This window comes from Lygodium microphyllum, chromosome 21 (genome assembly GCF_053477565.2).
Source record: "Lygodium microphyllum isolate KBCC chromosome 21, Lygodium_microphyllum_v1.1.10, whole genome shotgun sequence".
Lineage (NCBI taxonomy): Eukaryota > Viridiplantae > Streptophyta > Polypodiopsida > Schizaeales > Lygodiaceae > Lygodium > Lygodium microphyllum.
The window spans coordinates 136,430,163-136,446,140 of NC_141155.1; the positions used below are offsets into that span (position 1 = coordinate 136,430,163).

Sequence of the window (15,978 nt, forward strand, 5' to 3'; positions counted from 1 at the left end):
TAGTAGGAGGCCTAGCTATTAGGAAGGAAGAAGGGTGGGACAGGGGTGCGCGCGCGCGCGCACGCGCACACACACACACACACACACAGATGGCGTGGTATGAACACAATGGATAAGAGTAGCAGCATTGAAAATATCACTACTTGTTGGCCTTGATTGCATGAGGTGATGGGTGTTCAATTCAGATGCCGCAACAATGTGTGATACGTTCACTGCAGTTGCTGTTGCTGGGGTTGTAGGAGATAGAACTGGCAGCTGCTCTTTACTGAGTAGGACTGTTGTAGTGACAGATGTTGGCGTGCAATGCCAGTTGACCAACTTGTTTGCACTAAGATATGCTTTTCACTTTGTGAATTATGACAACATCATGAGCTTCTGCAAGGGAGGCATTGCATACCTAGCTAGGCGTGGTTGGGGCAGAGGGTTTTGTCAGCCTCCAGTGGTGGGTGGTGGCCAACAGCCCCTTGCCCTGATCGCACCTAGCTAGGTATGCAACCTCCAGAAGAGGAGTTCACAATAATGAACATCACAAGGAAAAACAAGGGAAAAGAGCTTAAAGACTCTTTTCTCACAATGATGGGAAATAGTAAAAGAAGTACATCACAAGGGAAAATGAGGGTAAAGAGCTTAGAGCCCCTTTTCCCACATGGAAAATTGTCAAAGACTTCTTGTGATGACAGCTAGCACAACGGCATTGATTGCTTGGAGTTGCTGAGTTTAGTGGAGTTACCAGAAGTGGTGGCCTTGGGGCTATTGCCGACGTGGTGAGCTAGAGGCAACTTTTGTTGACTTGTTGTATTGGAGCTTGAGTGATGCCACATAACATATTTGATGCTATTGGAGTTTACTTGTTTGATATAGTCCTAGATAGTGCTAGATTGTGAAGGGCAATCCCAATTTCTAATTCAAAGGGCTCTACAGAAACCCCAATTTCTTCGTGAAGAGATTGGGAGGTTACATAACGATTCTTTATTCTAAGTGCATCCTTATTTTAAAGGACAAATTCATTTCTACCCTTCTTTGAAAGATAAACCTCCCTTTGAAGGATACTAAAACCTTCAAATTCAAGCATTGGACTCCTAAATTGGTCATTGGATATTGGTGTTTATTTGCTAGACATGTTGTCTTAGTAAAAGGTGTGCTTTAGGGAGACAATATTTTTGTAAGAGTTGTTGAGGTAATAGAGAGATGGCATGCTACTAGCATGAATGTATTGATTGTTCCAGAATGGCAATGCTGGTTGCTCCTATGAACAACAACATGATGCAGAATAGCACTTGCTTAACAAAAGAAAATCGTTAATAGTGAAGTAGGTGGAGGGTACCAAAGATGTGGGCATTGTGAATGAACACATGGCTCCTTAGTGGAGTTGCCATAAATTCATCGATATACTTAGAAGCTTAAGATAATCATAAGGACACTGAGAAATAGAATGAAACTTGTGCTGAGAACTAATAATGATGGTCAAATGGTTTGTAGCTCCTCAACAAACTTGATCTAACCCTATGAGCTTTGCTTGAATGAACTTCCATATATTATGTAAGAATTAATCAAGCATGCTCCATTTTGTAAGCTCCAAGATGATATAGACTATATATTAATAGGCCTTGCTGTGTAGTGGATTCCCAAATAGGGCTAAGTAGGGTTTCAATTCTCACATCCACTCATAGAGAATCCAAAGATAGAGTTGCCAAATAAATTATTTCCAAGTATAGTAGTAAACTTCTCAAGGTAATCTTGAAGAACTAGCAACAACGAATGATGATATTACACTTTAATAAGATATTCCAATGTTGGTGTAGATATTGCCTTTGCTCTTCTTGAGATAGATGATAAACAATGGATGTTACCACCTTGTGATTCAAAGATAGACGTGACTTGAAATTGCACCAAATATTGATGAAACTCAAGGTAGAAATACTCCTTGAAGTAACCTCCTTGAGATGCCAACCTTGTTGTGAATCTCCTCAATGGAAACTACCTTCTCCTTGTTGATGTAGAGACCTTGTTGCTACTGATAGAAAATCCTTCTTGAAGATCTTGATGGAGAAATAGCTTTGTGATGAAGAAGACCTCTCAATAATCCAATGCAAACTTGATAAGTGAGAGCCGAGATTTAGACTAGTGCTTCTTCAATGAGAAGCCCATCAAGAGTGCATCAACTACGCAATGTAACAACTACATAAGATGGATCCTGAGATGCATGCAAGAAACTATCAACCTAGGGTGAGCTATAAGGTTGTGGATGAGGAGGATTGCTATGTTTTGAGGCTAAGAATCCTATGACACCATGTGGTGAAATATTGCAACAAAGGGGGAGGAGAGTAGATGAGATAAGAGTGTACAATGAATAGGTAGACTTGCTTGTTAATTGCATAGGAATGCACATATACATACATAAATATATAAAACTATATCACCTAGCATTAGAGATTTCATATGTTTGCATTCACATGCATAGTGCCTTGATTCTAGATAGAATCTATCACAACAACCTTTTCTAATTCTAGTTTTAGGCATTGCCATAGTTGATGTTGTATTGGGTGTTCTTATTGTTGGCTTGGACTAATGTAGTCAAATATAGCGATTCCCTTTGCAATATCCTTAGGTTCACAACATGTGATTGGGCACCTGACATTGTTTCTTGCTCTATCTCCTGCGATCTCTTCCTCTTTTATTCCTTTTTCCATGGCTACTTTTTCTTCCTCGACTGCTCATAGTGGGATTTGGCATTCTTGGGCTATATATAACTCTACACCTAATTAAGCTTGGCCTTTGCTTGACGCAATGATATTACATGACTAACCCATTTTTTATTACTTTGTTGAGCCTTCTACAAAAAGGTCATTGACTCATTTGTGTTCTTGCTAGTTGAGACATTTGGGCTATGGTTAATTACCTCCCCCTTGGCTCTTGGCTTGCCTTGTTGGTCTTTGCTACTAGTAGGACAAAATTTCATAATGACCATGGCTTCAAGTGAATCCGAATTCATCCTCTTAGCCATGCATTCAATATTAAAGTTTGTCTCCAAGGTACAAAGCAGCATAGTCTCCATTGGTTCTACTAGATTAGGCAACAAAAAAATGAGATGGGTATATTTTTAGGTTCGATCATCATTATCATATGTGCATTATCCTAACAATGAGTTAGCTGTAGACCCTACAAGGTTGAATCTAGCATTTGTAGGTACAAGTTTTGCCTTTCCTATTTCCATGCAAATGTCGCTAAGTAGCATGTTATAACTCACATCACTTATGAGTACATCCACTATGAACTTTGTCTTGGCACAACCAACCTTATGTGTGGGTAGGTTTGCAAAAACTAAGGCTTCATCATCATAAAAGTTTTCATTGATTAGGATACACTAATTTTGGTCACATTGCTTTGGTTGATGGTTGTGGCTTCCATCTTATGTTTTTGGATTCACTTACTCTTAAGGGATGTGTCTAGGCTATGTATGAGGTTTTGGTCTAGCAAAGATCGAAGAGTTTTTCGTGCATATTTACCCATGGCTCATGAATAATTTTGGGCACTTTCTCTCGCATTTTTTTACTAAGCTTTTATGCTCTTATGACCCCATTCTTGGCTTTGGCATATTTGGTCCTATTAACTTTGGGACTTGATTCTAACCAACCTTGGTAGTTTCTAAGTTGGGATTATAAGTCTTAAAGCAATCCTAACACTAGGTTTTTTTTTTCAAAAAATGGTTTCATCATTGGTTTTCCTTGTCGTTTTTCTCTTAGATCTCTTGTGTTTTCCTTCAACCATTCATCGTAGGCATTCCTAGAAGGCTTGTGCATCCTATCTCACTGCAACTTTGAATTTGGCTTCTAGAGAGGATGGACTAGAGTTTCATTGTTTTTCTCTACATGAATGCATTCGTACCATTGTTGCAATCACCTCAAAAATATTTAATCATTGGATAATCTACATACACCACAATCTTGGCACCTTAGGTTCTTATTTTCATCACTTTGCTTCCTCTCATTACATTTAAGTTTGACATCAATTTTTAGAATCTTTCACATGTGTAAAAGTTCCAATATGCTTAACAAAACACACTTCACTATTTTGCTTGCTTGCTTTAGAACTTCATGTTGACTATTGAAACGTCCCCTTCAAATGAACCCAAGCTAAGAGAAACAATGATAATGATGTTTAGTGTCACAAAAGGTTCAATGTGTAGTGCTTCTTTAAGGAATGCAAAGGTGAAATATTTTGAACTTCTGCATCATAGTGGTTTGATCACTACAAGATTGCAATGGACTGATCATTGTGATGTGGTAGTGGTCATGTGTGTATTGGATTTTAGAATGTGGAGTATTTTAAACTTCTGCATCATAGTGGTTTGATCACTACGAGATTGCAATGGCCTGATCATTGTGATGTGGTAGTGGTCATGTGTGTATTGGAGTTTAGAATGTGGAGTGCAAGGGCACACCAAGGCAACCCAACCACACACAAATCTTCAACACACCCAACAAGAAATGGCCTCTTAAGATTTTTCACTGTGATATTGCAATATTAACCCATTTTTCATTGTGATGTCAAATGATCTAGTTAATACTAGAATGCTACATCTAAGAGCGAGAACTTCAAGCTTTTCAAGCTCATAGATGAGTCTAGGTGCCAACGCATGTACAACTTGTAACCTAGTAATGTGTGATAACCCATGAATTAAAAAGCAAAAAATGGTGAATCTAAGCTACTTTTCTTCCTTTTACCAACCACCAAATTAATGCCTTCCCTTTTTGCTTTTCCTTTAATCTTATTTGGGAGCAATAGCCATATTAATGTCTACAAACTAGTCCAAAAAGAGAGAACGTAGAATACATCTGAAACCGAGAAAGTATTAGGAACCCAAGTAGAGAAAAACTAGAGAAACATCAAGCTAGAAATATAGGAAATCAATATAAAATAGAATTAATAATGCAACATGACTACCAAATATGGCAATGCTAATGATAGGTGTAGAAGAAATGTATTATAAGTTGAAGGATCAATGTCATCTCATGGCATTCCTCATGGGTTAAACATTTCACTCATACTCAAAAGTTGAAAATTTTACGGTGTCTATTCCATCACTAAGTAAAAGTCATGGAGGATAGACTATTGAAAAAACTCAAAGCTACAAGTAAATATGTTTGGTTGAAGGGAACTAGTATTTGTATACTCCCATGCTAAAATATTTTTCAACTAGTGATTGTATACATGAAACCCACCACCATCAGATTATTAAAAAATTGGACAAGTTGTTCAAAAATTGGACAAATTAATGATTCAAGTATCTTCATGGATGCGCTTCCGAATGTAAGAGAAGGATATTCAAAAGAGAATGGATAAGCTAGCAATGATCATAGTATATTGGGGAATCTTCAAAGCAATGAAGTTAGGCAATGTTTTGAGTTGTCCATTGAAATTCCAATGTTCTTGGAAAATTTTATTGTCATAAGACAATTAAGAGCAAAGGGAAAGCCATACTTGTGAGCTATTATAAGCATGGAAGATCCTCTCAACATCATGATGTGCTTAATGATGAAGATTAAGGTGTCAACAATGGTTTCAATTCATCTCAATATAGGTGTGGTTCTCCCAATAAAAAAGGTGTGGCAACTTGGCCAATCCCTTGGGAAATAGAAAAGAAGGTTCAATCCACTTATAGTAAAGATACTGGCAATAGTGATTATATATTTGATGGACAACAATACTTTGATGAAAGAGCACTTAAGGATAATATCATTTCATCAAAGTACAATGGAAAAGAGCAACACCTTCATGGACAAGAACTAAAGGATATACTCATTGTAATAAAAAATTCCTAGATAATATACTTCCTTTAATATCTTTCCAAGGACTAATGATGATTGAAGATACACTTTTCCTCCTTCGAAGTAGGCTTTCTCGTATGTGTTGGAGATACATAAAGAAGAAAGGTCAAGTGATGGACACAAAATGCATTTAGGAAGTTTATGGTTGAAGTTTTTATACCTCCCATTGGAGAATAGAACCTAGAAAATAGGTAGTGTCTATTGAAGATAAATAATTGTGAGTACTCCAATTAATTTTTAAACCTTATCACGTATGTCGAGGGTTATAGTAACAATGCAAAGTGTCATAGTTATGTTTGTGGATTAACAAAAACTTCTTGATTGGTATCATAGAGCAAGCACCTATTCTTTTTTCAAAGAAAAAGAAATGGTAGAATGTATCGAATTAAATATATAAGGTAACCTTCAATTCAACCAAGCAATAAAAGGTATGAACAACAAAGGCCTATAGTACATTGGTGCCCATCTGGAGCTTCATATAGATGTAGTTTTCATCATTCTTCAACTCAGGATGCTCCTCCCTATACGACCTTCGATGCCTTGGAAAAACGAAACAATTTTGGATCAACCAATGGATCATAAATAGAGAATAAATCTACCTATTTGAAGTCTAAATTATTGTCAAGAATGTTGATACCAAGTACATATCTATGGACGTCTTTATGAAAGCACAAAATGGGGATAAATATTATAAGAATCCAAGACTAGCAACATGCTTGTTATGGAGGAATCATATTCCTCTTGAGACGATCACTTAAGATGATGGAGATTTTGTGAATAGGGAGATCAATTTTATGGTCTTATTAATAGATTTCCATGTTTTCTAGGTGCGTGTATGTATTATTTACTACAGGAAAGTTCAAACTACTATTTCTTTGGAAGCTTGGAGATTCTAGGAGCCCCAAAACATTGAATTGTTGAGGAAACATCAATGGAAAGCAAGTTAATATGCATGGATAGTTGAAGTACCCATAGTTTCATTAGCAAATATAGGGAAAATATTCATCCTCGTTCATCTCTTTAGAAGGTTAGAGATTCTAGGAGCTCCAAACATTGAGGAATTGAGGAAAAATCAATGGAAATCAAGTTAACATTGGTGGATAGTTGAAATACCCATAGCTTTGTTACCAAACATAGGGAAAAATGCACAAACCTTGCATTTTCAAATTACTTGATGAGCTAGAGTGATGAGATAGATTTAATCAATTACTTAACCATATAGATTTTGAGATCCAAACAACAAACGACAATGATTGAAAGTTGATATAGAGAAGATAGTATTTACGATGGATTGTGACTAGCATTCTCCTCCTATGCCTTGTAAATTTGCAAATGCACCAACCACCTTTTGATGCCCTATGACCAAGGTGCTACATAGGGTCATTTTGACATATTCAAGACACTCGATTAGACTTCAAAAAGATTCTATTTGAAAAATCTATCTAGGTATGTTGAGGGTTTAGTCTATTTGCTATGCCAACAAAATATGCATTACTCGCAAAATCCCAATGGTTTACTGCTGTCATTACCAATTTCTATTAAATTAACCTTGTAATGCAAATTATTACATGCCTACCCCATACTAAGAGAGGATGAAATGAAAATTTTGACATCACAATCAAATTTTATTATAGACGTAACCTTGTATTAAGGAAGGATAGAATGTTGTTTATGTGATGTTCGATATGCATACTAACATAGCGCAATGTATTCTAACAAATATATAGTAGATTCCCTATAATTGCAAGATAGTCCATAGATATGTGTTCAAGCTTCATGGGCTTCATTGAATTAGTTCATGATAGAGATCCCCAAATCTATGAGAAGCTTTTCGCAAGGGGTATTCATCTCTATAAGAACCGTGCTTGCTTCTTTAATTGCTTATCATGCTCAAACTAATGGAATGGACAACTATTTGGCAATGAGCATTCATCTCTATTAGAGCTCAGTTTGCTACTTTAATTGGTCATCATTCTCAAACTAATGGTTAAATGAACAGAGTGAACAAATGGTTGAAAATCAAATTGAGTCTTTGTTCATGATGCTCAATAATCATGGATCAAATTGCTTCACTTGATTTACTTACAATAATATGACTTGTGTGCATTGGAATCTTCCCTTTGAAGCAACATATGGATACAACATCAATATAACCACTATGATATTACATGAATGCACAATTCTCAAGGAAAAGAGGAATAAAAAAGCATATATTTACTTCTTTGACAATGCAAAATGAAACTTAAGATATCATAAACTAGAATAAATCTCTAAGTTGATGCAAAAAGAAGACCTTTTGGGTTTAACGAGGGTGATTATTCACTTCTCAAAGTCCCAAAATCTAGATATGCTTCTTTCAAGGATGTTTATACTAGTAGCTTGTTCATCAATAGTATGGACCAAAACAATACCTAAGAAGATTGGGAGAGGGGGATCACACACTAGAGCTTTCTTTATTTACAAAGATTTATGATGTCTTCTATTTGGGCCAACTTCAAATCTTTATTGATTCTTTAGTGGACTACTTTTGACGAGCTTCCACATTTGGATGAGTTTGGTTTCACTTCAATCATTTATTAATTCTTAAGTGGATTACATTGGAGAACTTCCATATTTGGATGAGGATGGTATCTTTTGATACAAATTAGAAATCAAAGTCTACATCTCATATAGGAAAAGGCTAATTATATAAGTTAGAAGTTCTAAAAATTAGATCTCTTTCGAGATGTGAAATAGTGGAATGAGTTCATGTGAGCTCATGCCAGTTTTCCATGTCTACCACGGATTGCATAGGTGCTTATTAATTTAGCTATTGGTAGTTACGCTACACACACACACACATAGGGAGATTATATTAACATCCTTTTAGATTCCTAGTTTTCAATTACAATCGACTTTAGGATGCCATTGGCATAATAAGAAACTAGCATGCCATTAGCACTGAACCAAAAAAAAAAACAAAAAAACAAAAAGAGCTAAAGCTATTAGATCTCCCATTTACCCTCCTTGTGAGCTACCCTCATCTTAACAAATCAACCTAGTTGTGCTTTGAGTTGTGTTGGTGAGACACGCACACACACACGCACACACATGAGAAAATGAAATGAAATATTAATATCCATAAGAGGCCAAAATGACCTATGCGACCATGAGTTACAATCATCAATATCATAAAACAATTATAAAAAATACTAGGAAATTTAAGTGTAAATGAACAATAGAAAAAATCTAATACTGTAAGTAAAAAAGAGAACTCTAGCTAATAAAGATAGCTCTGTCTAATACAATCTCACGTGGGTATAGAGGGCCTAGTTGTAGTCCAAGCAATAATCTTTTGTATTTGCTTATGGAGGTGTCACTAACGTTTGTGTCAAGGTATAGGACGTATGGTGGGCTAAGCTAGATGGATTGATCAATCAATATTCCTCGTGTATGTGTAGATTGTAGTGGTGTCTTGATTGTCCTCCCCTGTGTGGACTGAGACTATAACCGCATTGAAGCCTTTTGAATCCCCTTGCAAAGAAATCTGTGAGCTACCTCTAGATAGGACCTCGATGTCCTAAAGCTACTATACTCCTAAGGAGCATGAGATGAAGCTGCCATATTTCAAGGAGGAGACCAAGGCATTTTTTATTAGTAAAACCCATGAGTCTAGATAATGGTCCAAACCCGTCTCTAAAGAGACAATGGAAACAGCCTTGAATCTTATAGTATACTAGATATAGCAACAAATGTAGTGCACCTTTATCTCTAGCTCTAGCTCGCATATTTGGCATATGTGCTCCTCTCAAAGTATAAATGTGTGTTTGTCAATCTCAATCTCTAACTAATGTGAAGAGGTGTGTAGCTGGTCAATAGCACATCTAATCCCATGTGAAAGGTGGGTGTCCATGTATCTCATGTAGGTAATAAATCCATCATTTGTGGTATATAGAATATCCTCTCTATAGAAAGTCCTCTTCATCCTCGACTTGTGATGACTAATGCCAACCATGTCCTGATGTCCAACAGGGTGAAACCCATCTTGATGGCCTTGCCAATCTCTAAGCAACTCAAAGTAAGAGATGATGCATTGAGGGAGTACTGGAAAGGGGGGGGGGGGGGGGGGGGGGGGGGGGTAGCATGTACATGCTAAAGCCATGTACCTCAAACCAAGTTGACATTTGTGCATACCAATATGAAGTATCACCCTCTCTAGCAAGCTACCAAGAGGACTCAAGAACCAGTTGTGCATGCCTATATTTGTGTAGGTTCCATAAACTATGTATGTATCTGATTGATCAAGTGAGGGCCTCTACTACAATCAGTGTGGCCACTAAGTTGGCTCAAAAGATCTCATGTGGGACCAAGGCCCTATATCTAATCATCTTGGAGATCATGGATACAATGGGTCTCTCCATAGATCTCCATCCATCATAAGTGCGACCTAATCTATTGATGTAGTGATCAAGACGTCCTCATACCTGTACTCCATAGAAGCATTGTGCATTCTCATGTTAGTCTAGTGTATGCTACCATTAAGGGCAAGGAACACCTAGTGTGCAAGTTGAGGAAGAGTTTTTATAGAGTTAAACAAGCACCTAGGGAATGATATCATAAGTTTGATGCCTTGCGTTCATAGGGTTACGCTTGCAATGATATGGATACATATCTTTACACAAAGAAGGCCCATGCTGGTAGTCTTATCATTTTGATGCTATATGTTGATGATATATTGATCTGGGAGTGCTCATGATGAGCTAGATGCTTTGACGACTCAGCTCAAGAAGAGCTTTGTGATGAAGGACATGGGACATGCCTTATATATATATTCAATATGTGCATTACACCCAATCGCTCTAAGGGCTCCTCTACTTGTCATAGAAGGAGTACATTCATAAATTTCTTGAGTGGTCTCATATGCTCATAGAGAAAGTGGGACCTATAAGTAAGACCCCCAAGTATGTATAAGAATCTATAAACTCCTATTCCTCCTACCCATATGTGAGCTTAGATGTTGATTTTCTTACCCACTATGGTGTAGTATTAAACAACATGATATTGTTTTTACCAAGGTTCATTGAAAGCCCACTATCTAGTACATAAGAGTGTAATGCATCCAAATGTCTTTGTAGTTCATGTGGAGAGTTAGTTATCAATATAAAATCAATTGCATGTAGTGGGAGAGATATCCAAGTGCCAGCTAGTGGAGCTCCTCTATCTCCTCCCTGGGAGATATACTTAGCAATCTCGTTAATGTATAGGCCAAATAGTGTTGGAGAAATGGGGCATCTCTACTTCATCATAGTGGTAGAGTGAACATGTACTGAGAGGCATTCAAATGTTCATACTCTGCCAGTAACCCTCCCATACAATGCAAGAATCCCCAAGCCGAGCTTCAAAGGAACTCCCATAACTTGTAGTTTATGTATCAACCTATCTCTTGGCAGTGTGTTGAAGGCTTTGTGAAAGTCCACAAAGCAACAATAGATCTATTGGCTAGCTCTACCCTCCTTAATCATCCCTCTTTAAGTGTGAGGATGTAATCCACTGTAGAGAAACCTCTCCAAAAACTAGCTTGCTCCTATGCTCTGAGACCCCATCTCCTTGCCCAATTGCTAAACTCATTATATATATATATATATATATATATATATAGAGAGAGAGAGAGAGAGTCATATTAACATCTATTGAATGCCAAAATGGCGTGTGAGACCAAAATGGTGATGACAATGGTCAATGTGTCCCATTGTGGATAAGCAAAAAATAACCAACAAGACAATAAGCTTATATATGTGTAAAGGAGCTCTTTGCTCTCTATTGAGACTCTTTGACAATGTCCAATCATGATGGGTTATGAGACAAAACAGAACCAACAAGATAATTGGCACATATATCTCTAAAATATCTCTTGGCTCTCTACTATCTAAAAATTCTAGCATTGAGCTACTATGATGGAAACTTCGTACTATGATGGAAACTTCGTACCATGATGGCATCTAGTGAGGCGAGGCTCTTTGACCATGTCCAATCATGATTATTTATGATGTTGACATCCTTAAATATCTCGTTGTTAGCTGTGCATAATACTATGCAGCTAGGGCCTCCTAGATCTACACAACTCTATAGATTTGTCAAGTCACCCATGATGGACCTCTACTCAATGGGATGAGTGGTAAAGCCTCTATAAGTGGTGGTGGGGCCCTAGATAAGAAGTCTATAAGTGTTTGCCATACCATGTGTACTTACCACCACCCCCAAAGTCGAGTCAATAAATCTTTGTGTTTGTGGAGCTTTTGAAGATAAAGTCCTAGGCATCTTTGATTTTGAAAGGCCATGATCTAAACAAAGGGGGACAAACCCCTAATGGAAAATGAAATGGTAGCACCCTCCTATCTCAAAATAAGAGGGCCATCTACTAATACAATACTCCTCGATATCTATCTCACTAGCACCTCTAACATATGTTTTCCTCCCATGTGTCTCATGTTGATGTTAGTGTGAGGAGGTATGCACCTAGCCCATGGCACATCACAACCCAAACAATATGTGCACATTTATGTACCCTCTTGTGATGATGAAGCCATCCTTGGAATGCTAAAGATGGTGCTTGTGGAAGGCCACCTTCATGTGAAGTAGTGGGTTTGGGAAAACCCATGTCCTCTCAATGTCTATCCTAATGACATGGTTCACCTCATGGCATAGCTACATGATGGATGCATCTAGAATCTAATTGATGGCAATCGAGGATCAATGTGGTGATTGAGCATTTGGAAGAGAGCCTCAAGTTTCAACCACCCTAGGGGCAACAAATAGCTTTGTTTGCATAATCTCATATGGCATGGATGGTTTGCTTCTTGTCATCCTAGAAATCATCGACTCTAGTGGTCTCCACCATCCATTGGCTACAAGACTTTTTGTGAGCCTAGCATTAACTCTACTGGTCTCTACATCCTCCACCATCCATTACTTGCAGGACTTTTTGTGAGCCTAGCATCAACAAGTCTCCTCGTGGAGAACGTGGGCCTAGAGAATGTGATCCCAAGGTAAATATAGGATGGTACTCCTCATGGAGAATTTGGACCTAGAGAAGGTGACCCCAAGGTACTTGACTAGATGAACCATGGTGTTGAAATGGCAATACAACTAGCTAAGATATTAAAGATCGTGATCTTGGTCTTCCCTAAGTTCATTGTGAGATGCCTCTTTGTTGGGGAAGTATGTAGGGCATCAAGATGATGTAGTTCCTCCAAGGATTTTGGTATCATTAGGATGTTCTTTACATAAAGTAAGATTCAGATCAAGACTTCGACCAATGGTGTTCTTGCTCTTGTGATCTTGTTTATAAAATCAACAATGTCATAGATGTATAATCCATAGAGTGCAGGTGAGAGAGAGCGACCATTCTTCATTCTAATCTTTCTTTTTACTAACTTAAACATCCCACTCAGTGCTTATACTCTATGTATCACTAATTAGTGCAAAGATCCTCCACATCATCTTTCATGGTACTCCAGTGGCCTAGAGCTGGTGTCAGAGCTTGGCTCATAATACAATGCCAAATACCTTGCAAAATTCCACAAAGCAACAACATATCCTCTGTCTATGTGCTTGATCCTACTCAATGATGGTATATAGGTTTAAAAATATGGTCAAGAATGGAGTGTCCTCCTCTAAAGCAAGCATCTCCAACTACTTTGTGATCATGGCTCTTAGCTCATTCTCAACTCATGCTCAAGAATAGAACCACCAATTTTAGCCTACATGTAAAATAGTCCATCATGATCCTAAGCCTAGCCATTCTATAGTTGATTTTGATAGCTCCCTTGCCATGTTGGTGTGAAATAAGGACAAAATAGTAGGATGGGACATCGGGCAATGAGAAAGTGGGGGTTAATTGGATGAATGATAGTGGGAGTAAGTTGACTCATAGGCCATGCACTCCTCATTAGGGTCAAGCCAAGGGGTCTTTGTGCAATGTGCACTTGCCATCCCACTTAAATGCCTCTCAAGGTTGTTGAATCTTCTTCATGCAGGACTTTGAATGCAACATTAATGTACTAGTGTGATCATCTCCCAAATATATAGTCTATTTTAAAGCCCATTTTTTGCTTAGAAAAGATTTGCTATTATGTTAGAAAATTCCATTTTCTTCAAGGGGTCTCTCTCTCTTATAAACTTTGCCAAATCCACGTGTTCATGCTAAGGGTTTATTTGTCACTCCAAGGAGGGAACACAAGGAAATTGCATCACTAGCTAGCAAATCTCCCTAATCCAAACTTGCCACCTAAATAATAAAGCTCTCTCATTTTTCCTCCTCCATGGCCTTGTATATAATGGGTTTTGTAGGTTCATATGCTGTCTTTCTTGCCGCCACTATCTACTTGACCACTTCAATCCATATTGCCTCTCTTTCAGCTCTTCTTGAGTGGACGGGCAGGGGGGATAGTTTAGGTGATACCGTGGTGGGCAGCCCAAGTACATTAAATGTGGGCGAGTCTGTATGTGCATGCATGTATGAGATCATGATCCCTTCATTAGGTGGATCTATCGCAATCAATTGCCTCTATTCTAGACTGTCATCATTGTTTCAGTATATCTTGTCGACAAAAATTCACGTGCTTTGTTATGGGGGGTTGTCCAGGAACAACAAAGGCAGCAAATAAGATTTTTACAGTATCTCCTCTCAACTAATTTTAAATTCATCCACGGAGATGAGAGAAACAGGTTGATGTTTGAAGGATCCCCAATCAGGCCATTGCAATTTCATCCATGGAGATCAAAGAAATAGGTATTAACCATTGAGCTTGACATGTCGCTTCCCCTCTGTGTGTTTCGTAAAACTGATGTTCTTCACCTATTTGTGCAAAAGCAAGCAACACTCTTTTTCCCAGGAGTGGCAGATCAAGAGATTGCAAGCCACAGATCAGGTTGCCATGTGAAACCCATTTGTTGCTTCTAAAAGAATCGACACTGAGATTGGTACTCCCATCCTGACAGAGTGGATTTGGTAGATAGGAAGAGTCAATTTAAGGAGGAATGCACGCACAGGAAGGGGAATTTACATTCTTTTTTTTTTTCAGCAGAAGAGAACCAGTCATGACTGCTAGTTTTATGAGAGATTTATAATCCAGCCCCATATAGATCTTCCTTCGAACTGTATTACTGCCCAGTCACAAAGTAAACAGTCATTGAACATGTTTGTTTGAGCTTCCTAACCTCAAATACCTCCGTCTATGCCTCTTCTCCCTCCCTCCATCCTTTCTATTAAGGTAATGAACATAGTACAACAATAAGGAGCTATCATATGGCAACTCAGTGAATCTTTCACAAGCTTAGAGCTGAATATCAACTCCCATCTTTTATTATGTATCATATGGACAAAACACTCTCTTCCAACAAACTATAGAAGTCTTTACCTGCTGTTAGTCTCTGCGATACAGGAACCCACACTTCTACAAAAAATTTGAAGTTCCATGTATACATGGGTAGGCGAAGTGTCTTATATACATGACAATACTACTGACCGAGCTGCTACACTGATTCTTAATGAAGATGATAACTCTCTGCTTAAGTTATCGTTCACCCTCACTGAGCTGTGTCTGCTTTTGGATCTTTGATAACCGTGTCTCTTGTTCCTCCTTGGGAAGTGCATTAAAGATAAAGATGGATTTGTCTCCAATGTCATCCTGCCATTATGAAGTGACTGCACTTTGAGAAAAAAGCCACAAGGGATCTTTTGTAACCACCCAAAAAAAAAAAAAAAAGGATCAAGTTCTTACAACAGAAGTGTTGCAATACAGACAGACTGCTTTCTCTACTTTGATTGCACTTAGTATCATCTCGTTCTCAGCAATATCAGGTTTATCAAAAGAAATGATAAACAAATGATATCCACATGTTACCGTTCATCCATATTGGGAGGACACATAATGGATTTAGTCAATGTGGCCACCAGTGTGTCCTTCTAGTTGTTTTGGGTGTGAATTGCTCTAACACACATGCAGTTTTTACCTCCTTTGTTAGGAAGGGTTTTTCCCATGTTGTGGTGGTACTTAGTCATCAATAAAGTGAGATTATAGCACACACAAATAGACTCTCCCCCATGTGTGTGCCGTGAGTCAACCCAACAGTGGTATCAGAGCGGGGTCTATCTCCACAATGACACACA

General features: G+C 38.0%; 1 protein-coding gene across 2 annotated transcripts in view; it reads right to left on the minus strand.

Annotated features, from left to right (window-relative positions):
* Positions 1 to 14,474: 14,474 nt before the first annotated feature.
* The window catches only part of LOC148018615 (integral membrane family protein), a 78,610-nt gene continuing 77,106 nt past the window's right edge, over positions 14,475 to 15,978 (minus strand). The window contains exon 5 of one of the 2 annotated variants that reach the window (XM_087661288.1): positions 14,475 to 14,972. In XM_087661288.1, coding sequence (XP_087517414.1) covers positions 14,970 to 14,972 — 3 coding nt within the window. In that variant the 3' untranslated portion in view covers positions 14,475 to 14,969. Of the gene's footprint in view, positions 14,973 to 15,130; positions 15,497 to 15,978 lie in introns of those variants that run through there. The other variant, XM_087661287.1, reaches the window with a different exon arrangement.